Here is a 25,490-nt window from a genome sequence, read left to right as displayed (position 1 = left end):
ATGCATTTGTAAAAAAAAAAAAACCGGGGAAACGCATTAGTATTTACACAATATACCAGTGTAACTAGTGATTGCGTTTGTGTAAGGGTTAAATATGTAGAGGGGGGTGGAAGCAGGCGTTGTAACTGAAATGGCAATATTAACAGAAAAAGGTACAGAAAATAGTCCAAGTAAAGACCAGCCGTCAGAAACTTACTTGATGAGCTAGCTAAAATCTAACTTACACTGGTATGTAAACAAGTGTGCTAGCTAAAATGTCTCCTTTATAACTCACCTAGTAATGATCAGTATGTTTTGTTCTAGAATTATGCATATAAATGGCATGTGCATTGATTAAAAAGTGTATGCTACGAGTCTCTACCTTTCTCTTAAAGCTTGGAGATAATTAATTACTAGTATGCGATCGGAAATAGATATTAGCTCATAAATCCTATCGTCATGCTGGTGTACTTGATATTGTCACTGAATATCTTTCTAGAGCCCAGATATCTATCACATGTCACACATTTACATGATATAATTAAGTCTTACTCATTATACAGGCCTACCACTACTATATGTATGTTCCTATATATATATATATATATATATATATATATATATATATATATATATATATATATATATATATACGCGTGTTTGTGTTTGATTAAAATACATTCAAATTGCTACTTTAAATCCAGTAATTCATCCAAATTTCATTGTTATTACAAGAATAAAATTAAATACGCTAGTAAATTAAGCACTTTTAGTTTCTGGAATATCGTAATTTGCCACAAATAGCAGAAAAGAAAAGAAAATGAAAACTAATAATAGACAAAAGCGGTCATCAAATACAGACTTCCGCTTTATTTGCTAAGGTTTGACATTAGTTGATGCACGAGGAAGTCAAATATAGAGAAGAATATTTATCTAAACAACACATAATGGTAGAGGAAAAAGTGGTTGACTTACCAATGGTGGTGCAGCATGATGGTGATGTGTTACAGTTGGTGATGTGTTACAGTTATGATGGTAAGGATGGGTGATGGTAATCCTCTCTTGGCAAATCGCTGCTGTGCACGTGCACTCACTGCTCACTCCATGTGAGGCACTGGTTGTTTTATTTTTTGAGCGCCATGCGACGTGTCCCATACCCGTAAGAATTATTCCAGTTTTTCTGATTCTATATTCCCCCCACCATTATTTCGTTTCATATTCACGGAGAGTTGTGGTTTTTTTTTCCAGATCCAAGTTTTTTATTATTGTATTTTCAGCGTGGAGGTATGGGTGTGGCGTGGAAGGGTCCGCTCATGAATATCGTGTCGTTGAGACAGGGGAAGAGACGGTGGTAAGGGAAATAACCGCGCAGTTCGGGGAAACTCGACAAGGGGCAGGGAACTCTAGACTTGTCCAGATTGATGCAAATTGTCTCCCGTTATCAGTTCTATATCTTTTCATTTTTTTATTTTGTCTTTCTCCATTTCCGGTTTTTAACTTGTCGTTTTTTTTTTCCTTTCGTTGGGAGACAATTCCTTGCATTGATTGCAGCTTCTCTTTAAATTAATCTGTTTCTTAAGGTTGAAGTTTGAGGGGATGGCGAAATAACCCACATTGCGAATTTCAGAAACACAGAATTTGTAAAGTTTTAGAATTTAACAGGCCATTTCTAAATGTTAGTGAAAATAACCTTAAAATGTCTGTTTAAAAAGTACAATAATTAATTTAAATCTTTATGCAAAGCTATTTTTTAGAGACTAAGACTTTGACAACAGTAATACAAATCTCGCCTACTTCGCCAATATTTGTTTACACAAAGTAAATAAGATTTAAATGGGGTATATGAAATAATTAAAAAAAAGTGATTGATAGAACGCAGATTCAAGTAATCTAACTTAATACTAAATATAAAGACAGAAACGAATCTATGGCTTTCTAAAACAATGTATACATTTGTACAGAGTATTTCAATATAAGTATGTGGAAAAACATATTTTAAATACAACAGTTAACATTATAATTTATTATCTCCCTTATTGATAATGTTAATTAGATGCATTTGTTTTCAAGGTCTTTTGATTCGCATTCAAGATCACATGCTTACAAAAAAATAAACACTAAAACTTATTAAATGGTTTTATTAAATAATTAAATTAATATTTATAGAGTTATATAATATTTTTCTTTTTCGAATAGACCTAAACGGGGGTGAAATGTTTACAGAAGTGGGGGAATGGGTGGTGGTTTGATTAGAAGTTGGGTGAGGGGTGGGGGTGAAGCTGACGCATAGAGACTTTTGGGATATATGCAAAGCAGATTGTAGGGTGGATAGGCAATTCTAGGTCTGGCTAATCCAGAAGTCTTGTCAGAAGATTCTGTCTAATGTCTGCTGTGTGAGCTATAAGGAATTTCTGGCCCTATTCATCCAATGTAAAGGATCGAGGGAGGTTTAGGGGAAGGGCATGAGGGGGGGGGAGAGGTTGGGAAAGATGGAAGGCTTGGTTGGAAGTAGCACCATGGGAGGAAATGTACACACGAACACACTCGCGCACATACAATAAGCCTCTTCTTACACGCACACTAAAAACACATAAAGGCATTCTTGCCCTCAAACATCATAACAAACACAAACCTCAAGCTCACATCACACACACAAACACACGCACGTATACACACATGCATATATTTAGAATTATATATATATATATATATATATATATATATATATATATATATATATGTGTGTGTGTGTGTAAGTGTATATACAGATACACACACATATATATATATATATATATATATATATATATATATATATATATATATATATATATATATAACATGTCAAATCCATATTTTGAAGATCAGCTTACTTGACTTATCAAAAGCAATAGAGAATCTAGTACAGGATGGATTATTTAAACGGCGCGGCTAATGTTGGTATATTGATCATGTAAGTGGCTGCTATAAATACAAAACCCTGTGAAAGTTGTTTACCCCTGTGTTGGCATCACTCTCTGGCACCATGAAATCCCCCACACGACACAGTTTGATCTGTGGGACAGATTCGCATAATGGAAGGTAATTTTTTTTTTTTGGAATTTTCCCCAAGGGGAGAGCACTGTGTCGTTTTAAATGTGGAGATAACTCTAGATAAATATAAATCGATGAGCGAAAGTCAAGTGCGGAGGGTAGTTTTAATTTATAATCAATGGTTTGATTTGTGGGGTGGCGGGGTGTACAAGCGGCGTTGAAGGTGGGGTGAATGTGTATGCTTAAAGTGTGGGTGGGGGAGGGTTATGGTAGTCGGTGATTGATTTTTATATTTCTTAAATTTAATTTCGCATTGGTAAACTTCGTAATATTGTGGCTTTTGTAGTTTGAATTTTCGTGCGATTTTAAATGTGGGTGTGTTGTGAGTGTCATAAGGTGTCATCTGAGTATGACGTCATGTACATTTGAATAGTTTTAAATAGGAATTTGTGGTGTGGTTTGTGGTGTGATTTGTGGTGTGGTTTGTGGTGTGGTTTGTGGTGTGGTAGCTGGTGTGGTTTATGGTGTGGTTTGTGGTGTGGTTTGTGGTGTGGTTTGTGGTGTGCTTGTATGGTGTGGTTTGATATGTGGTGTGGATTTTGGTGTAGATTGTGATGTGGTTTGTTGTGTGGCTTGTGGTATGATTTGATGTTACATGTGTCTTGTGGTTTGAGATATATTATACAACGAAATGAAATTTATATAGAAAATATATACTGTTAATAGTGTCCCCCCCCTATCCCACTCCCCGGAAATTATAGTTCAACCCCCCCCCCCCCTCCCCTAACACCCGAAAATTTCAAGTGCCCCCCCCCCCCCCCCCCCCCCCGGATAAAAAAGTCTGGAAGAAACACTGGCTACAAGAAATAACGTTCCTGGTGATATTTTAAAATGTGTATGTTCCATATAAAAGTAAAGATTCCTACTTAGACCTAGCTATCCATTTAGCAGAAGAAGCATATTTCATGTTTCTTGACCTCGTCATATGAAGGTATAACGTGATCAGCGCAAAGCCCAGCTGCTTTAATTTCCCTAATGTAAGCTAGGTACCCATTAGAGCTGGGTGGACTCAGGTACGTTCCACTGACTTGAACCCTGATTTCAAGTTAACAGTCTTGCGCTCTACTACAAGGCCACGCCGATCCATGTTCCATGTGGTAATATAGATATATTAATATTAACCACTTGACTATGTAAATATATTAAATACACTAATTCTAGTAGAAGGAGAACTCTATTTTACGAGAAAACAAATCTCGTATCGCAGTCCGAGACTTTGAGCACGAGAACGAGGCCGTGAGATGTGTGACAACTGAGTCTCGTAAATCTCACTAAGGCTAGGGAAGGCCTGGCAATTTGTTGGGATTAACGTCAAGTGCTGGCTGCACGTGCAGGACTCAATGTGACGTATGGTGGCAGTGTGAGTTAGAGGTCAGTGCACGGCAGGAATGAGTTGACGTATAGTGAAAGTGGTGTGTGAGTTAGAGGTACGGCAAGAATGAGTTGACGTATAGTAAAAGTGGTGTGTGAGTTAGAGGTACGGCAAGAATGAGTTGACGTATGGTGGCAGTGAGTTAGAGGTCAATGCACGTGAAGAATGAGTTGACGAATGGTGACAGTTGGTGTCAGCTAGGAATCAGTTTCACGTGAATGGTTCTGGGCGATAGTCTGGCGGTCAGTGTCACCAGCAAAACTGAATGTGACACTCCAAATGTGGACTCTGACATCATACTACACTGCTCTCTGTGCGTGTGCCGTCATGCATGCTTAAAGATGTGCCTACCGCAACACTCACCCACTATTATAACGGCATGGTTGAGGGTTAGCGTGCGTAGGGACTGCACGAAGCCTCTGTGTTCGGGATTTAAATAAAGCTAATAATCAATGTCTCAGATTGAGTGCGTAGAACATCAGTAACATCATATATTCTATTGCTTGTGACTATGTTGTCCCGAGTTTTATCATGTTTTCTCTTTCAAATCAAGACACATGAGGCAGATGAATTAGAGTTCATCTGTTTCAGCATACAAATGGATAGTGTAGTTAATACTATGTCATTCCGCCTTTGCGGATCATAACTTTGAAACTTCATGATTAGAAGTCGTAAGCTCTACCATTCGACCAGTCTGTCACAGTTACACATTTTCCAGTGATTCATTTTGTGATTCAGTACTGTCGAAGTAAACCTCAGTTGTGTTTTTTTTTTTTTCTTGGTGATAGGCTAGGTCGACTTGACAAAATGCTATAAACAACATTTCTACCTTGGCAGGTAAATTGCTTAACCCATCATTATGACATCACCAATGCTATCCAACCATCCATCGCAATAACATCATTAATTGCATCCATCCATCCCCAGCACTATGCAACCACCCTAATGCCAACATCCACGATACTATCCAACCAATGTCATAACATCATCAATAGCATCTAACCATCCCAAGTACTATCAAACCACCCCGTCTATGTAGCAAACTTCATCAATCTATCTTTAAAAAAAAGTAATCAAAATAACTTACACCAACACCCACCACACTGAAGGTACGCCCACAATCTCCTCCACATGTTTTCATTACCGTGTATCTAGTCTACCTAAACACCACCTACCCTCCAATTAAACCTCAGCTAATTTCCAATTAAGAAACCACGTGTTATAAACACACCAGCCAGGTGATAAAACAGTGTGCAGGTAGTCGCCCCTTTGAAATTTGTTACAACCCTAACCTGTGAAAGTAGTCGCCCCTTTGAAATTTGTAATAGCACTATCGATAACTAACTGTAAAACCACCTTACCTGCTTAAAGTGTAGAGCGAACGCATGTAGTACTCGCATTAAATAGTAGTATACCTTAGCTCGAACTCAATTCAAACCATAGCTATAACTTTATAAAGCCTTACTAAGCCTTAATAAAAAAAACATCTTTAGTTTTTTGATATACATTTCAGTCGTATATGTGTTTGTTAATAAGATCTATACCAATTTAAAATATGTAATTTAGTAATAATTTATTGGAAACATTATTTAAAATATTTTTCTAGTTAATAAATCGAAACATTTTTTCTTCAAGGGAAGCAACTGAGTCTTGAATTTAGAATACGTTAGTGCACGGTTGCTTACCCTGGTAGGTGATGACTGAATAACTTCACTTGCGTTTAAAAAAAATTATAAGTTTTTATAGTTCCAATAACAAAAGTTGAAGTTTCAGTTTAAAATTTGTAGTTCAAAATAATCGTTAAGACAGAAGTAAATAAATAACGTGTCAAAAAAGAGTAAAATTGACACCAAAATAGATTTCTTTTTACAGTGAAAATTAGAGTATGGGTGTATCACTAAGCTGATCAGACACAGAGAAAGACGTGAATACAGATATTCTAATAAAGCTTGTAACACAAGGGATGGTTGTTAATACACCTAATAAGATACATCTACGACAGACATTGTACACAACAAGACATATCAACAACAGACATTGTACACAACAAGACATATCAACAACAGACATTGCACCAAACAAAACACATCCACGATACACGTTGCATCCAACAGACACATCCCTGACAGACATAGATGTGAATACACCCAACATGACAACACTACAACAGACATTGCACCTAATAAGACACATCCACGACAGACATGTAGAGGGATGTGAATACACCCATCCACAGAAAACAGCACACAAACATTGAATTACGTGAAGAATGTTTCGCTAGCGTGACTCACACACTGATATCAAATAACATGTTACTTAGTGCTAATTACATCATCTGTTCGCCTGTATTTTACCTTTGTATCTCAACAAATTAATTACGTTGTCGTGTTATACGGCGTATATTGTAGGCAGCATTAGCTTTTAAAAAAGATTTTAAATTTGCGTTTTGATTGGAGATGTTCGCGAAAAGTAGTCAGGTCGTCAAGTGCAGTAACTCTCGATTGACCTCCCCTTTTTTTTCTAGAGAGGACAGCCCAATTTAGTGGAGTACTAGATGGGACCGGCTAAACGCATTACAGGGGAGATAAGGAGATTAAAGAGAGACAATCTGAGAGAGCGGAGTAGCGTCCCATTTTTCTTGTTTAGTTTTTTTTTTTTTTTTTTGTAAGGGTTGGTCGAAAATGTATTGTAATCCAATTGGATGGTCGGTGTTTTACGATTACTTAACGCTGATTTCACATGTCTAAATGTTTGTGTTTTCGTGGGCTGGATGTTTTTAGCGCTAATGAAGTAATGAGATTAACATTTATTAGTCTGAGTTCAGTGGCTGTGAAATCCAACGTCTAAATCCTTTTAGGCGAAGCTTTGAATTTCTAATTTAAAACAAAAAAATAAATAAATAAATAAAAACCTACAACTAATTGGTTTTTAAAATAATTGAAATACTTGTCAGATTAATGTCATTTTGTAGTAGATTATGTAATTAAATTCTACTTCTAGTTTCGAAAGGACATAAAACAAATTTTATTTAGTAAGTTACAAATCAATGTTAAAATTAAATTAAAATAATAAACACCCCCACCCCCCCCCCTCATTTACAGTGTATACACGTGTGTATACACGTCATTTCCGCGAATTTTATACAAATATTATACAAATAGTAATATGTTATTGATATATGTGGATTTCAGCACATCGTTCAGCTTACACTGTAAGCTTTGTGTTTTTTTTTTACTTTACATTTTTACCACACAAAATGAAGTTCACACTACCGGGATCCTAATTGAGGTAGAATCATATAATGGTTTGGTTTCATATGTGGTGTGATTTGATGCATGATGTGTGATATGAGATATAGTCTGTGGTGTGGTTGATGGTGTGGTTGGTGGTGTGTTTTGTGGTGTGGTTTGTGGTGTGATTTGTGGTGTGTTTTGTGGTGTGGTTTGTGGTGTGGTTTGTGGTGTGGTTTGTGGTGTGGTTTGTGGCGTGGTTTTTGGTGTGGTTTGTGGTGTGGTTTGTGGTTTGGTATGTTGTGTGGTTTGTGGTGTGGTATGTTGTGTGGTTTGTGGTGTGGTTTGTGGTTTATATAAACAAATCTAATTGTAACACACAAGTCAATGTTAAAATTACATTTAAATAATCTCATACAAGTAAATGTTATAAAAACATTCAAACCAACGTTTTAATAACATACAGATCAGTGTTACAATAACATACAAACATATATTTATATGTGGTCTTTTCTAGCTTTGAGTAGCTTGACAAATGTGGGTCATTTTGAAATGTTCATAGTATAATCTTAAATCTGTCTTTACGCTAAGGTATAGGCTCTCTTCAAATAAAATATAAAAGTGTATGTTGATCTGATGATTCGAATGTTATGGTAAGAGATCTTATGTTATAAGCACGTGAGGTAAAGCATACATAATTTAGCTGTGTGATTGCACGTGCTTCATCGCTCTAATTACGGCACGTAGTTTTCTTTTATGATAAAATTTTTGTTCTCATTTCTAAATTTAAAAAAAAAATAAGAAGTTGTAGTTATCGATTACTTTATGCTTTTGAACATACCGTTCCCCACCCTCGTTCACCTAAAACCTTTTTTAATTTTTTTATTTAGAAGAGCGTGAAGATAAGGAAAATAAAATGTGACCGATAGAAAGAAGGGGGAAGAAAAAAATGTCATCGAGAAATAAAACGTAATTTGCTCAACTCCCAGCACCCATTGCGCATGATTACATCTGATTACATCTGGTATGGCCCATTACACCACCAGCAAGCTCTGGTCTAAAGTCTGGGACTAAGTTTTTTTTTTTTTTTTTTTTTTTTTTTTTACAAAATACACCAAATCCACTGGAATTTAATTTTATTGGTTTGAGAACTAAGTGATGGGGGAGGGGATGGGTGGGGGGCATCAGGCGAATGATTCGAGTTGTCAGAATTTTTTTTTCACGTCTGCAAACATCGACTGCTCAACGTCGAAAAAAAAAAAGGCCGTGTACGTTGGACCAAACTAATGGGCCAGATCTAAGGGAGATTATCCACAACTCGCTGGTTTTACAGACATCATAAGGGAAGCAATAATGCAATTTACATTTCTCCATTTGACTTGTCTTTCCTGAAAGTGGCTTTTGACTAGGAGGATGGGGGCGGCTGGGGGGCATTTCATAACATAACATTTGTTAAGTTGTAAAGTATGGCATTTTATTGGAATTAAGTGTGCTTTGAAATATGTATATATATATATATATATATATATATATATATATATATATATATATATATATATATATATATGTTTAACGATATATATATATATATATATATATATATATATATATATATATATATATATATCGTTAAAAAGGACACCGAGAGCGAAGTTGGGGAAAGGGGCGGAGCGAAAAAAAAAAGATACAGAGAAATGGAGATAATTATAAAGAAAGAAAGACAGAGCAGGTGGTGGTAAAAAAAAAAGAGAGAGAGAAATAGTGGAACGAGAGACTGACGTGTATAATGGCAAAAAACTGTGCAAGCCTATGTGTCACATGAGAGGTTGAGTGTTAGAGAGTTCTATCGTGGAACGTAGCGGGTTCAGATCCACACGTTACATCTGAATTTGTCTTTAGATGTGCCCGCCTTCACACCGTTCCGGAATGGATCGTCTGCGTGTCTTTGTCTATTTTGCTGTGGTCAAAGACATACGTCAATCACATGCGTCAATCTAATGTCCTAATTAATTTATCCTGTATGTCAATTCTATACGTCAATGCGTTGTTCTCATGCGGTGCAGACATACAGCTGAATGTGATCCGTAATGGGAGAGGTCGGGGTTCGGATACAGTTCACACGAGGACATCGCGATTAGTTTTGATTACGTCAAATATTTGAGGCGACCCAAGATAGAATGTAAAGAACAACGTTTTTAATGTCTCAAGAACTAGGTTAACTTTATTTCATCTTTCCCAGAGGCACGGGTCTTTGATAGGAATATACTTTCGTTATTTCTAGAATTTTCTGTTTTGATAACTTACATTAAACATTCCATAAACTAATTAAATTTTATAGATTAAAAAAAAACTTTGATAAGTTAATCGATAATCTTGATCTAATGTATTTGATTATTATATTAAAACATAATTACTTTATGCTTAGTTAAGAATGGGAAGTTAAACTTGATTTAACTGGGATCTAGTGATTTAGAACCTTGGGTCCTTAGTCTGAATGTAATGTTAACACAACAATATGAAGCAAGGGACTTAAACATTTTAATCATCTGCACTGGCTAAAAGACCCCCATCCTGTCCCTTCCCCTTCACATGCAATCATGTACAACTATAAACGTAAAGAATTTTGGACGAGGTCTCTTCTGAAACTTTCGTTATTGAATAGCTACAAATCTCAATTGCTTCTCAGCGTATTTTGTTTAACTGTCTCGAGATACACTAGCTGAAGTAAGTCTTTGTAACTAACATATTAAAAGAAATGTTACTACTTAAAACAATTTTCCAAAAACTGATGCACCTTAAGTTAATGATAACCTTGGTTTAAACCTTGGTTTTGGTAAAAGGTTACTAAAAAGAAAAGCGGAAGTAGTGTGGGCGTATTTAAAAAAAATATATAAATTTAGGGGAAGGGAGATAACTCCATTTCCGCGTTTAAAGAAATATCACCCGAAGAGAATACTGGGAAAACCATAGAGAAGAAAATCAAAACGAAATGACATGGGAGACTATTACCTAGCCTATCTAATCGCTGTCATTATGGGAGAGAACTCTAGTTTTACACATGCTTCACTTGTGCAATGCAACAACTTAAAGTTCAGCAGGAAGAATAGATAGAAGGGGAGATTATTTTAGATTTTTAAGCATTTAAGGTAGTTATTTTTTTTTACTTCAGGGAACAGGGTAATGAAGTTTTAAAATAATTTGGTGCATCTTTATTTTTTTTTTAAAATTTAGTTGGGTAATTGGTGGATACCCAATTAGAGTTGTCCAGATGGATTAAAGCTCATGAATAAATTAAAATAAACAAGATCAGAGTCCGAAAATTTAAGGAAATAAAGGGCTATTGTGCTTTCAAGGAAAATGAAATATTGGAAAGGGACACATTCAACGGTAGGCTAGCGATTTGCGGTGTCAATTACGATATTAAACGATCAGGTCATGAATTTATTCCACGAATGAATATAAAAGTTACAAAAGTAAATAGTTGTATGTTTAATATACGAGAACAAATAACATATTTTTTTACAATAAAATTGATGTAAAATGAAATTATAATCGTAAACATCAACTTCTTCAAATTACTAGAAGTTTTATTAGCACAATCACAATACAGATATATTTGTACTAAAATTCAGTTATCATTGCAAAACAGACGGAAAACTAAGTGTAAGATCAATCTGATGCAGAAGAAAACTTCGAACTTGAGATTTGAATGTACGTAAAAAAAACTTAACATTCATTTACATCTAGCCATTGATTTGACATGAGACGAAGGGCTTTGAATGTTGTTGTTTTTTTCCACTGTTACTTCCCATTTTAAAAAAGGAAGCTTTGACTGATAGGCTACGTAGAGCTAGTATTTTGTTCTCAAGATACTAAATCCATATACATTTTACAAGAAAATCATAATACAGAAAACAAACGTGATAATGTACATGAGTGGTGTATACTTGACGTCAAAATGAGGGAGGGACAAAACACAGCAATATAAAATCTAAGCAAGTCTACAGCACATAAAGATTGTTTACCGTATTAATTGTTAGAGAAAAAAACAAAAACTTAACATTCATTTACATCTAGCCATTGATTAGTCGAATGGCTTTGAATTATTATTATGTTCCCACAGTTACTTCCCATTTGAAAAAAAAAGCTTTGACTGATCGGGTACGTGGAGCTAGTATGTTGTTTTCAAGATACCAAATCCATATACATTTTACAAGAAAATCATAATGCAGAAAACAAACGTGATAATGTACATGAGTTGTGTATACTTGACGTCAAAATGAGGGTGGGACAAAACACAGCAATAAAAAATCTAAGCAAATCTACAGCTCATAAAGATCGCTTACCGTATTAATTGTAAGAAAATTATGGTTTTCTTTTAAACAAAACATACAACACAGTAGCCTCAAATGCTACATTATTTTACAACAACCGCAACTATCACAATTCACAGATGGTGTTAAGAATATTTAATCGCATCATCAACTATTCCCCGCACTACATCAACCGCATACGGTGGTAAATCACATGTTATCCTACACAACGAAAAAAATCTATGTTGGTATCCAATCCTTCAAGAAAACACAGACGCTCTACACTACAGAAAGAAAACAAACACACCACTGTTGAGTATTAATTAACTTTATTTAAAACTCTACAGCATTAGCATAAATCTACAAGGTATTGATGTAATCATAATAAAACGTGTCTGTCCTTTAAGAAAAACAAGGCATTTAAAGAAAAGAAAATGGCGGATTACATAACGTTAATGTGTAAATAGAAAACACGGCTAAATGAAAAGTAATAAATGTTATAGGGTAAAGAAAAATGTAAGGAAAACATTGATTTAACGTAAATACCAATAAAATTGATACATAAGTCACTTACTAAAATTGATAATATATGTTATATAATACATTTCTATGACATATCTCTTATTTTTATTTTGGTGTGTATTATGTAACAAAAACTTAGCTAATTGACAATATATTTAAGCTGGCCGACCCGAGTATTATAACAAGTAATCTTCATAGTAGCAATCTACACGCGCACATTAACAATTGATTGCTTAGATACTATAGCGATTTTGATGTGAGTAAAGTAAGATTTACCACACTCGATTTAATATAGTATAGTGTATGGGAGATATACACAACACATAATTTAGGTGGTATAAGTTTTATTGTGATTAATATTTTGGTCAGGATGATAAAATTAATGATGTTTATGGTGACCGGAAAGATGCATAAGCGTAAAGATAATTTATTTTATTTTAATCGCTGATTTAAAGACGCAAGGAAATATTAACTACATTGAATGTAGCATAATGAAACAATATTCCAAGAAATATGACAAAATTAAAGTGTATTAGTAGACTTAGTTTGTATATGCGCAATTTTTTTGTTTGCGCAGTTTTTCCCTTGCGCAGTTTTCTCGGAACAGTTTTTTAAAGTCGTATTGATATAGTAACGTTGGAGTTAAAGTTTGAAAATAAAACGTCATCTTAAGAGTTAGGATTTGTTAGACTAAACTAAAATGATTATTGATCCAACTCTAGTATCAACTTTTAATAAAAGCATCTCCATATTTGTTACTAACAAAATAGACGTACTTTGCGCTGAAGGCCACTTATGGAATACAAATATCAGCGCGAAGTAAAGGTATATATGTCTGTTTACATCAACATTAATTTTGATAGTATTTCAACAGTAAATTACTTGTGTTCAATTTGCACCGAAATCAGATAATTTCTTTTTTAATTTTTCGCTGACGTATGTGTTTGGCCTTACTGACATATGCGGTGTCAGTGCTCATTTATGATGTTAGTGATTGGTCATACTGACAGAAGCCATGTCAGTGATCGGGCATACAGACAGATACGCTGTCAGTGATCTGTCACACTGGCAGATATACTGTCAAACTGTCAGCATATCAATTCGATCAATGGGCATTGAACGGTAAGTTACTGATAGTGTGAAGGGAAAATAGGTGGACCTTTTTTTTTTTTTCAAAGGTGAATGTTTTTATTTGTAAATACACTTGGGTAAATAATGGAATGTACAGTAATAAACATGTAGCAAATAAATCATATACACTTACTTAATTTCACAACCAAATTTGTGTAGATAGGTGGAACTAGTATATTCCCAAGAAACGGATAAAAATTAATAATTGAACCTTCAGACCCCTCACTCTTTCCTTTCAACATATTAATTATCTAAAAAAAGTATTGGTTTTAATACGTTTTAGAATCTAAATTTAATTTATAAATTAACTCAAATTTTCATTAAAAAAATAAACAAATATTACTAGAATAGTGTAATAAACTAGTTGGACTCAAGGCTAAAATCATAATATACTTTTAAAAATTATGTTTGTGCTGAATGTATTTAGATATTTAAAATCTTTTTTTTTCAAACACAATTGTGGGTGGTTTCCCTTTCTATAAAGAATTTCAGATAATGTCAGTCAATTGAAAAAGAATAGATTCATATTAAGTTAATACTAATTATTGATATTAAATTTAAAAAAAAAATATCTAACTATTTTTTAACGTTATGATGGTTCCAAATTTCTTTGATTATGATATCGTATACTATCTTGATGCTTATTTAATAGAACAATTGTAAGTACAATTAGCTAAGTTAGAAGCGCGGGTGGGGGAGGGGGAGGCTGGCAGTGTTATAATTTTGAAGAAAAAGCTCATTTAAAGTTAATTTTCTACTGGAGTACTGAGTTATATAAAGTTGAGAAAAGTACATGGGTCGATTAGCCCCTCATCCAATTCTAAAATCTAATCCCTATCACACTCGAGTAACAAGGTACAGTGGCGTCTCCCCCCCCCCCCCCCATAAGAAACAAAGTATATATATATAAATAAATAAATAAATATATAAATAAATAAATAAATAAATAAATAAATATATATATATATATGTAACTAGGGGAAGTTACCAGACATAAGAAAGCGGTACAGCGCTGTCAACTTTGACACGACTGATGTAATAACACAGGTGGTGGCTGATAACGATCAGAAAGCCAGGGCGTAGTATCTCGGGAAGCGATACGAAAGACGGTCTGTCAACTTTGATGTGACAGGATGCAGATGGCTTATTAAATCGGACTGTACAACAGAAGCGGCGTAATGCAACGATTACGATTACGAGTATGATAGGACCGAATATGATTACGATTACGAGGGGGAGATAAGGAAGGCGACGGCTGAGCTCGCAGTCAAGCAGTCAGTCAGTCGGTCGGTCAGGCAGTCAGTCTCTCTCAGTCAGTCAGTCAGTCAGTCCCTCTCTCAGTGAGTCAGTGTGGCAGTTGGTTATAGAACGGGCTAGCCGGATTGTGTTAAGAAGGACGTTAGACATGTGTATTCAGTTAGATGAAGCCTAGTGAGGACTGTTGGGGGTCCGTTGATTCAGACTATTATTGTGAAACATCTCTCTTGATTCATTATATTATTGTGAAGCATTCTTTGATTCATGTAATAAAAGGATCAATAATGAACCTGCATCTTCGAGTATCTATGCTGTGGTCAATGTTGTGTGGAATGAGTGGTTAGACTCGGGAAGGTCACATTTGGCGTTGTCGGCAGGGTAGCCAGAGACTCGTTACATTTGGCGTTGTCGGCAGGATAGACTCGGGGACTCGTTACATTCCGTCTCTCCTATACTGCCCATCAGCAGTCTTAATCTTTCCTCTGGTGACATGTATCTTGAGGCCCAGGCAGCCCTGACCTCTTCACTGAACCTGTTGGTTAAAGTTGGATTACCGTCCCCGTAAAATTTGTTGATGTGGGACTCACTGGGCAGGACCACAATATGGATCGGCTTTTTGTCCAAATTCTGTCCTGGTCCCTCTGGAGGCAAAGGGTCATCTTCACCGTTGCCTATCTCTGGGCTTTCTTCATCTGGCTCAGATTGTTGGGCCAGCAAGTGTCTCTGTCCCTTTCCGATATCTAAAATACCACTCCCGCGTCTGCCCCTCACACCAAGGAAAAATGTTGCAGCTATGCAGCAGATAGTGTTGCCCAAAAGGGAGATCATGACACATTTCCAGTGTCTAAGGGTTACATCTATCTCTTGGTTGTCATCTTTGCCTAGTATTTGTCCAACAACCCAGTTGGAGATACCAATGCCAATTATCTGGATGCTGGTGGTCAGTCCCATAGCTGTCCCCAGGGTGGCTGGTGCTACAACTAGGGGTATACTGAGCCACATGCTTGCAGCAGCAAAAGAGCATGTGACACCAAGCCAGAATGATAATGAAAGGTGTCTCATCTCTGTTCTTTTCAATTTCCTCAATTCTGATTTCAGTCTTCCCTTTTATTTATTCCCTTCAAATAAAAAAAGACCTTTCTTACCGTGTGTGTATGAAAAAAAATTTTCCTCGTTCCTCAATTTTCACTTTTCCTGAATGTCCGAATTCACACACACACTAAACACAGTTATGAACTAGGTTGACTATGGGTGCCTAACGCGGCAAGTCTCGTTGAATTCATCCTGGTCGCAGCGCCAAATGTAACGAGTCTCTGGCTACCCTGCCGACAACGCCAAATGTGACCTTCCCGAGTCTAACCACTCATTCCACACAACATTGACCACAGCATAGATACTCGAAGATGCAGGTTCATTATTGATCCTTTTATTACATGAATCAAAGAATGCTTCACAATAATATAATGAATCAAGAGAGATGTTTCACAATAATAGTCTGAATCAACGGACCCCCAACAGTCCTCACTAGGCTTCATCTAACTGAATACACATGTCTAACGTCCTTCTTAACACAATCCGGCTAGCCCGTTCTATAACCAACTGCCACACTGACTCACTGAGAGAGGGACTGACTGACTGACTGACTGAGAGAGACTGACTGCCTGACCGACCGACTGACTGACTGCTTGACTGCGAGCTCAGCCGTCGCCTTCCTTATCTCCCCCTCGTAATCGTAATCATATTCGGTCCTATCATACTCGTAATCGTAATCGTTGCATTACGCCGCTTCTGTTGTACAGTCCGATTTAATAAGCCATCTGCATCCTGTCACATCAAAGTTGACAGACCGTCTTTCGTATCGCTTCCCGAGATACTACGCCCTGGCTTTCTGATCGTTATCAGCCACCACCTGTGTTATTACATCAGTCGTGTCAAAGCTGACAGCGCTGTACCGCGTTCTTATGTCTGGTAACTTCCCCTAGTTACATATATATATATATATATATATATATATATATATGTATATATATATATATATATATATATATATATATATATATATATATATATATATATATATATATATATATATATATATATATGTGTGTGTGTGTGTGTGTCGACCTACATAGGCCTATAATTTAAAAATATCTCATATACGCGTAGATATATGTGTATATGCTTTTTTTTGCCTTGGTGTCATTCCCCCCCCCCTAAATGGTGTCACCCGGTGAGGTCCGCACCCACCGCCCCGCCCTCGCTACGCTTCTGACAAGGTATGAAGTCTAAAATTGTTTGATTACCTTTGTCTGATACACACAACCTCCCCCCCTCCCCCTTTCCAATTCCTAGAGACACTCCCTACCTCAACTCCCCGTACCTAACCCACCATCAATGGACATGTCTCCTACCCCCACCCCCCCCCCCCCCCCCACCCCCGCACACACACGCAAACTTTGAATAAGATTTTAGTCACGCCTCTGGTCCCTGATCACCCTCAGCCCAGTCTCGCCATTAATCTACGCTCCGGTGTCGCGCTCGGTGATCAACTAAATTAGTCCCCCCTCGGATTTTATCCCATCCCCCTTCCCTTACTAGACAGGAGAGCTAAATCTCAATCCACACCGGCGCGTAGATCAGGGGAATTAATAACTATTAAGTCTTGGTAAAAAATACTTTTTTTTTGCTAATTACCTTCCCTAGACAAAACCGGATGTTGTTAGGATGACGTACGAAGCAAGGACATTAATCCGATAATTTTCTTTAAACAACACAAAGGTCTATCTTTTTTTTGTAATGTTTTTTTTTCTTTTTGTAATGGAATATTCTCCTCTCAATGTCATCTTTACGGTAAAACTCCATATTAGCGTATTTTATTCCCCGCTTCTTGCTTACCTCCAAGTGAGCGTATTTGATTATAATAACCGAAACACACCATATATATATATATATATATATATATATATATATATATATATATATGTGACTAGGGTAGGCCTAGCCACTAGTTACAAATCTGATAACGAACGATAAGCCGAGACGCAGTATTACAGTCTGACGCAACATAGCAGGTGGCTTATTGGATCGGACTGATAACAATCTCAAAGCCAACGCGTGCTATTTTGGGAAACGGTACGAGGGGATTCAGACAGCCTGTCAACTTTGATTGATAGGATGCAGATGTTATTTCACGGACTGTACGTTAGAACTGCGCAACTAGTGGTCGGAGACATCGAGTACAAGTATCGATTACGGAGGAATACAAGTACAAGGACGAGTACGGATACAAGGGATAAATAGGAGGGGACGGCTGAACTCGTTCTCTTCCCTCTTCATCGCTCGCTTTAGATCAGTCAGTCTGTGTGACATATCAAGTTGGTTATATTGTGTTAAGAAGGACAATAGACATGTGGATTCAGTTATATGAAGCCTAGTGAGGACTGTTAGGGGTCAGTTGATTCAGACTATTATTGTGAAACATTCCTGTTGATTCATTGTGTTATATTGAAGCATTTCTTGATTCATGTAATAAAAGGATCAATAGCGAACCTGCATCTTCGAGTCTTTCTACTGTAGTCGATGTTGTGTAGCATGAGTGGTTCAACTCGTTACAATTGGCGTTGTCGGGCAGGATAGACTCGGGGAAGGTCACATTTGGCGTTGCGAGCAGGGTAACTGTTCGCTCGTTACAATTGGCGTCGTCGGACAGGATGAATTCAACTAGACTTGCCGGTTGAGGCACCCATAGTCAACCTTGTGCATAACTGTGTTTTGTGTGTATGTGAATTCGGACATTCAGAAACTGTGAAAATTGAGGAAAATTTTTTCATACACACACGGTAAGAAAGAACTCTTTTGTTTTACTTACGGGATAAAATGTCTACTCTGGACGAGAAGCAGACCCATATAGTGGTCCTACCCAGAGAGTCCCACATTAACAAATTTTACGGGGACGGGGATCCAACTTTAACCAACAGGTTCAGTGAAGAGGTCAAAGCGGCCTGGGCCTCGAGAGGCATGTCACCAGAGGAAAGATTAAGACTGCTGATGGGCAGTATAGGAGAGACGGTCAGGGCAGAGGTCAAATGCCACGATAAAACCATCCAATCAGATCCGGATAAGGTGCTGGATCTGATTATGGAGACCTTTGGGGAGAGACGGTCGGGATCGCAACTGCTGGCAGGGTTCGTAGGCTTAAGGCAGAGAATGGCGGAGAGTGTGATGGAGTACTCACACCGGATGAACAGGGCCTTTGATTCGGTAAAGGTCAAAACACCTGACATTGATGTGCGCCTACTGAGGGACCATTTCATTGAGGGGCTGGCAACCCCGATCCTAAGAAGAGAGTTGAAAGAGGAGGTCCACAAAGACCCGCAGTGGACCTTCCTTCAGGTCAGGAACTCAGCGATCCGCAGGTCCGAGGATGAGGACCAATCGAACTGTTCGGTGGACAAAGTCTCGGTGCCTGAGCAGAGACAATCCCCACCCACAGGGGCCGACACGATGGAGACCATGATGGCTCAACTGTTGGCCCACCTAGATAAGGTTGACCAACGTTTGGAGAGGTTAGAAAGCAGGTCAACAGCTGAGAATCAGGAAAAGAACGGGACAAAACAGGGACGGGTTGGACGGCCGCGTCCTGCCAAGCCATCACTCCAATGGACGGCCGACGGTCGACCAATTTGTTTGTCTTGTTCACAACCCGGACATATGGCACGGTACTGCCAGGGAAACGGTCGTCCTCTGTAAGGCAGGGCCAGGCTACAGAGGGGCGAGGGTATGGCCCAAGAAGCAAAATGATGGGAGTCTGTCCAGAAATGGTGATTACGATTGGGGACATCGCGGTGAAGGCAATTGTGGATACAGGCTCCCAGGTGACGACAATCACGCCAGGCTACAGAGGGGCGAGGGTATGGCCCAAGAAGCAAAATGATGGGAGTCTGTCCAGAAATGGTGATTACGATTGGGGACATCGCGGTGAAGGCAATTGTGGATACAGGCTCCCAGGTGACGACAATCACGGAAAATTTTTACACCAAATGGATGAAAGGAAAAGACCATAGGTTGAGGTCTGACACATGCATGCGCCTGACGGCAGCTAATGGACTAACCATTCCATACTGTGGTTATTTTCTGGCGGATGTCGTGGTGGCAGGACATAGGTTGAAGCAGGTTGGGGTGTTCGTTACGAAACACAACCTAGAGACAAATGTGTCAAATATACCTTGCCTGTTGGGCATGAATATTCTTGGCCAGTTGCCAGAATGTCTTCCAAATATTGTCGGATCGACCACACCAGGTCGGGGATCCAAGTTGGCCAGGTTTGCCAAGACCAAAGGAAGGACAGCAGTCCCGGCAAACACGGTCAAGGCAATCAAATTACAAATTGGTGATAGAAGCGTGAATGGTGATGTGATGATAGAACCATGTGGCGCCGCACTGAGGGCAGGCGTCGTGTTACTGCGGACATACACATCAGCGGAAAATGGACTAGTTCAAGGATTAGTGGCAAATGTTTTGGATGAGGAAATTTTTATACCGCCTAATACTCTGGTAGGAGTACCACAGAACGTCGAGGTACTAAGGTCGGCACAGTGCATCGAACTGAGCAATACCAGCAGTAATGAAGTAACAGTTAGGTCGGTCAATGTGACGGCCGAGGTGAAGAAAGAGGATGGCCGATCATATACATTCCCGGAAACTGAGGACCCAAAACTAAATGAATTGTTGAATAAGTACAGGGATATATTTGCCTCGTACGAGGGTGATTTGGGTTACACGGAAGTAATCAAACACCAGATACCCTTACTACAAGACAAGCCGGTGGCGCAACCTTATCGAAGATTACCACCGAGTCACTACTCGGAGGTGAAAGCACACCTGAACGATCTACTAAAAAAGGGAATTATTACAACCAGCACGAGCCCGTATGCGGCACCGATAGTAGTGGTAAAAAAGAAGTCAGGGGAGATAAGACTGTGTTGTGATTACCGGAAATTGAACAATATCACAAGAAGGGATGCATTCCCCTTGCCTCGTATTGATGAATGTCTTGATGCGTTGGGGGGAGCAAGATTTTTTTCTACCTTGGATTTGGCTAGTGGCTACCACCAAGTGGCCATGCACCCCAACGATCAACATAAAACTGCATTTATTTCTCCACTGGGACTGTACGAGTGGACCCGTATGCCGTTTGGTCTAACTAATGCACCTGCTACATTCCAGCGAGTAATGCAGAGTGCTATGAGTGACTTTCTATTTCAAATAATGTTGGTGTACTTGGATGATATACTAGTTTATTCAAAAACTTGGGAGGACCATCTAGAAAGATTAGAACAAGTGTTTCTCCGTCTTAGGGAGATAGGAGTAAAGCTGAACCCAGACAAATGCTGCTTCGGTCTGAAATCGGTACATTTTTTGGGTTACGTGATTTCGTCGGATGGCATCGCCACTGACCCAGATAAAATTGCAGCTGTTAAAGAATGGAAACAGCCAACAACTACGGTAGAGGTCAGATCATTCTTGGGCTTTGCTTCCTATTATAGAAAATTTGTGCCTGGTTTTGCAAAAATTGCCGCACCATTGCATGACTTGGTAAACAAAATGACAAAGAAACACAGTAAGGAGAAAAAGAAAGGTAAAACACAACTGATAGGTGAATTATGGACTGATGAATGCCTGAACTCGTTTAAGCTATTGAAAAAGGCTTTGACAGAGGCGCCGATATTGGGATACGCGGACTTTGACAAACCATTTCGGCTAGAAATTGACGCCAGCTCTAAAGGTCTGGGAGCTGTGCTATCACAACAACAAAAGCAAGGTTTCAGGGTTATTGCGTATGCCAGTCGAGCTCTGAAGGGATCAGAGAGGAACATGACAAATTACAGCGCCATGAAACTAGAACTTTTGACATTAAAATGGGCTGTGACTGAGAAATTCAGGGACTATCTATTAGGTGCTAAATGTGTGGTATACACTGACAATAACCCCTTGAGTCACCTAAAGACAGCAAAGTTGGGATCCATCGAACAGCGATGGGCAGCAGAATTGGCACTCTTTGACCTAGAGATAAAGTATCGCCCGGGGCGGTCCAATGGCAATGCGGACGCCTTATCAAGGAATCCTTACGAGAGACCGGGTGATGAGGAAGAAACACTGACAGGAATATGTGAGGTCAGAGCGTCAACAGATATCCCTCATGGGGTACAAGTGATGCAAAACGGGCAGACCGGGGTGGAGCACATATCCACAGAGCCCGAACATATGGACAGTAGTGATTTTAATTGCCTTAATCACAAAAAGATAAGAGATGCCCAGAGAACGGATAGTGGCTTACAGCCGCTGTTGAAACACGTCCAGGAACAGAAATTCCCAGGAAGAAGGGAAAGAGAACAATTTGGTCGAGAAACAAAGAAAATACTGAGTCAGTGGGACCGTCTCAGTATAGAGGATGGTGTTCTCATGCGGAGAATTCATGACCAAATTGATGGGACAATACACCAGGTGGTGGTGCCTGGACAGTTACGAGAAGAAGTGCTAAGGTTGGCACATGACAGGGCAGGACACCAGGGTCAGGACAGGACGCACAAGATATTACGACGGAGGTGTTACTGGCCCAATATGGAAATGGAGGTCAAACGCCATTGTGAGGCTTGTGTGAGGTGTCAGCATGCGAAAATGCCAGTTGTCAAATTGAGACAGCCATCAGGACACCTACTAGCGACAAAACCACTAGAGATTGTGGCTATGGATTTTACGTCGTTGGAGCAATCATCGGATGGGACGGAACATGTGTTGGTAATGACTGATGTATTCACCAAATGGACTGTGGCGGTGCCCACACGAGATCAGACTGCCAAAACAGTGGCAAAGGTCTTAATAGAACATTGGTTCATCAAATATGGCATACCAAGACAATTACACTCTGACCAAGGAAGGGCTTTCGAGTCAGAAGTAATTAACCAACTGTGCAGCCACTACGGGATCAACAAATCTAGAACAACCACATTTAATCCGAAAGGAAACGGACAGTGTGAACGGTTCAACCGCAGCATGCATGATTTGCTGCGTACGCTAGAACCTGAACAGAAAAGACGTTGGCCTGATTTTCTCCCAGAGTTGGTATATCTATACAACTGCACACCCCATGCCACAACCGGCTTTGCGCCATACATGTTGCTGTTCGGACGGGAGGCTCGACTCCCCCTTGATTCGTTCCTAGGAAAAAGGGAGAGTATGACTGGCTCATACACCGCACTGGAATATGTGAATGAACACATGAGAAGAATTAGAGAAATGTACAGGGTAGTACAGGAAAGACTAGAACATGAAGCACGGCGAAGGGAACCGCCGGTACAGACAAAGGACCCGCCACTCAAACTGAATGACAGGGTATTACTGCGTAGCCACCCGTTAGGCAGAAATAAGATCCACGACCTCTGGGGACAGGAGATATGGCAAGTCGTGGAGATGCCTAGAGTAGCAGGTGGCCCCTTTAAGATAAGACCCATCGATCACGCCAAACCGGATCGGTGGGCGAATATTGCTCAATTAAAGAAATATTGGAATAGGCAAGAAGAGCAGTTACACACAAGGAAATCCAAGACAATTAGGGAACCGGAAACTATAACGGAAATTCACATACCCATCCCGGAACCATATCACCATCAACAGAACAACCGCGATACACAAGTGGAGGATAACGGCAACAAAGAGGATCCCGTTCCTTCCAGAAGCAGAGAAACAGTAGACCATCAGATAAGTGGTCCGCGGAGAAGTTTGAGGAACAGAAGGAAGACGAAATTTTTTGTCAGCAACCATCAAGTCTTTCATGGTCGCGCTGGTATGAGAACAGACGGTTCAAAAAGCTATAAAAGTGAACTGGTGAAGGCACCAAACGAAAAGGGTGGATGTGAATTCTAGAACTGTTTTGTGTCTCAGGAAGATGATGTAGACACAGTTGATATGTGAAATAGGTATAACTGTCAATCGTATACGAATGGGACGTCGTGGACAGTGAGTGGAATAATAAAATTTTTTTTACGATTGTGCGATTGACTTTGGAGGAGTGCACCTGCCAGGCGTTGTTTGTGGTTGAAAACACACAAAAAAAGGCAGGGGTGGATGTGACTAGGGTAGGCCTAGCCACTAGTTACAAATCTGATAACGAACGATAAGCCGAGACGCAGTATTACAGTCTGACGCAACATAGCAGGTGGCTTATTGGATCGGACTGATAACAATCTCAAAGCCAACGCGTGCTATTTTGGGAAACGGTACGAGGGGATTCAGACAGCCTGTCAACTTTGATTGATAGGATGCAGATGTTATTTCACGGACTGTACGTTAGAACTGCGCAACTAGTGGTCGGAGACATCGAGTACAAGTATCGATTACGGAGGAATACAAGTACAAGGACGAGTACGGATACAAGGGATAAATAGGAGGGGACGGCTGAACTCGTTCTCTTCCCTCTTCATCGCTCGCTTTAGATCAGTCAGTCTGTGTGACATATCAAGTTGGTTATATTGTGTTAAGAAGGACAATAGACATGTGGATTCAGTTATATGAAGCCTAGTGAGGACTGTTAGGGGTCAGTTGATTCAGACTATTATTGTGAAACATTCCTGTTGATTCATTGTGTTATATTGAAGCATTTCTTGATTCATGTAATAAAAGGATCAATAGCGAACCTGCATCTTCGAGTCTTTCTACTGTAGTCGATGTTGTGTAGCATGAGTGGTTCAACTCGTTACAATTGGCGTTGTCGGGCAGGATAGACTCGGGGAAGGTCACATTTGGCGTTGCGAGCAGGGTAACTGTTCGCTCGTTACATATATATATATATATATATATATATATATATATATATATATATATATATATATATATATACTTCCTCTATTAAAATCATGTGCAGCCTCTGCTAGTACAATAGATCTTATCTTTAATTAGATCTAGAGATAATAGTCAATCAGCCCTATTATAGCGATACCATTGTACAATTAACAGGAGTTACTGGTATTCCCCAATTTAAATTACTATATAATTTGATAACATTCCGTATGTATAGAATAATCTCTAATACTCAGCAACAAAACAGAAAGAAAATAGTTTTGAATCGAAATATATTTTTTGAGGAAATCCCGTCAAACATTGCAATTATGAACGATGAAGAAGAACTAAGTTTCGACTTTAGTCAGTCTTCATCAGTGCTAAAAATAATCAGTTTATACAAACATGAGGAGAGTACGAACAAACACATACAGCAAGATAGAAAACTCTGGGGTTCAAAACAAACATACATGTACTTTTATAGTTAGCAAGAGAGGTAACTTAACTGCCAAGGTGGGTAACTCGAATGCAAAGAGAAAAGTTGTAGTATAATTACTGCAATTCCCTATCTTTTCTCAAAGCTTTGTTATAAATACCACTACATAATTGTATGTTATTCACAAAGACCAACGCTTTTTTTTAAAGTTGCCGTTTTAAAAAATCTAAAAATAAATATACAAAGAATACGAAATGCAACAGTAATCGTTATTGATTATTTTCGTTTTTGTAGCACATTTGTTCATAATCTATCACGATGCA

At 38.7% G+C, this 25,490-nt stretch overlaps 1 protein-coding gene across 1 annotated transcript in view; it reads right to left on the bottom strand.

Annotated features, from left to right (window-relative positions):
• Positions 1 to 1,038, bottom strand: part of LOC131947154 (innexin unc-9) — a 187,132-nt gene extending 186,094 nt beyond the window's left edge. Inside the window, exon 1 of the mRNA XM_059308263.1 lies at positions 955 to 1,038. Coding sequence (XP_059164246.1) covers positions 955 to 971 — 17 coding nt within the window. The 5' untranslated portion in view covers positions 972 to 1,038. The remainder of the gene's footprint in view (positions 1 to 954) is intronic.
• Between the last annotated feature and the right edge of the window lie 24,452 nt (positions 1,039 to 25,490).

This window comes from Physella acuta, unplaced genomic scaffold (genome assembly GCF_028476545.2).
Source record: "Physella acuta isolate Inbredline_101_S28 unplaced genomic scaffold, ASM2847654v3 ptg000585l, whole genome shotgun sequence".
Classification (NCBI taxonomy): domain Eukaryota; kingdom Metazoa; phylum Mollusca; class Gastropoda; family Physidae; genus Physella; species Physella acuta.
The sequence above is the reverse complement of the archived record's forward strand: the minus strand, read 5'-3'. Positions and strand labels throughout refer to the sequence as shown.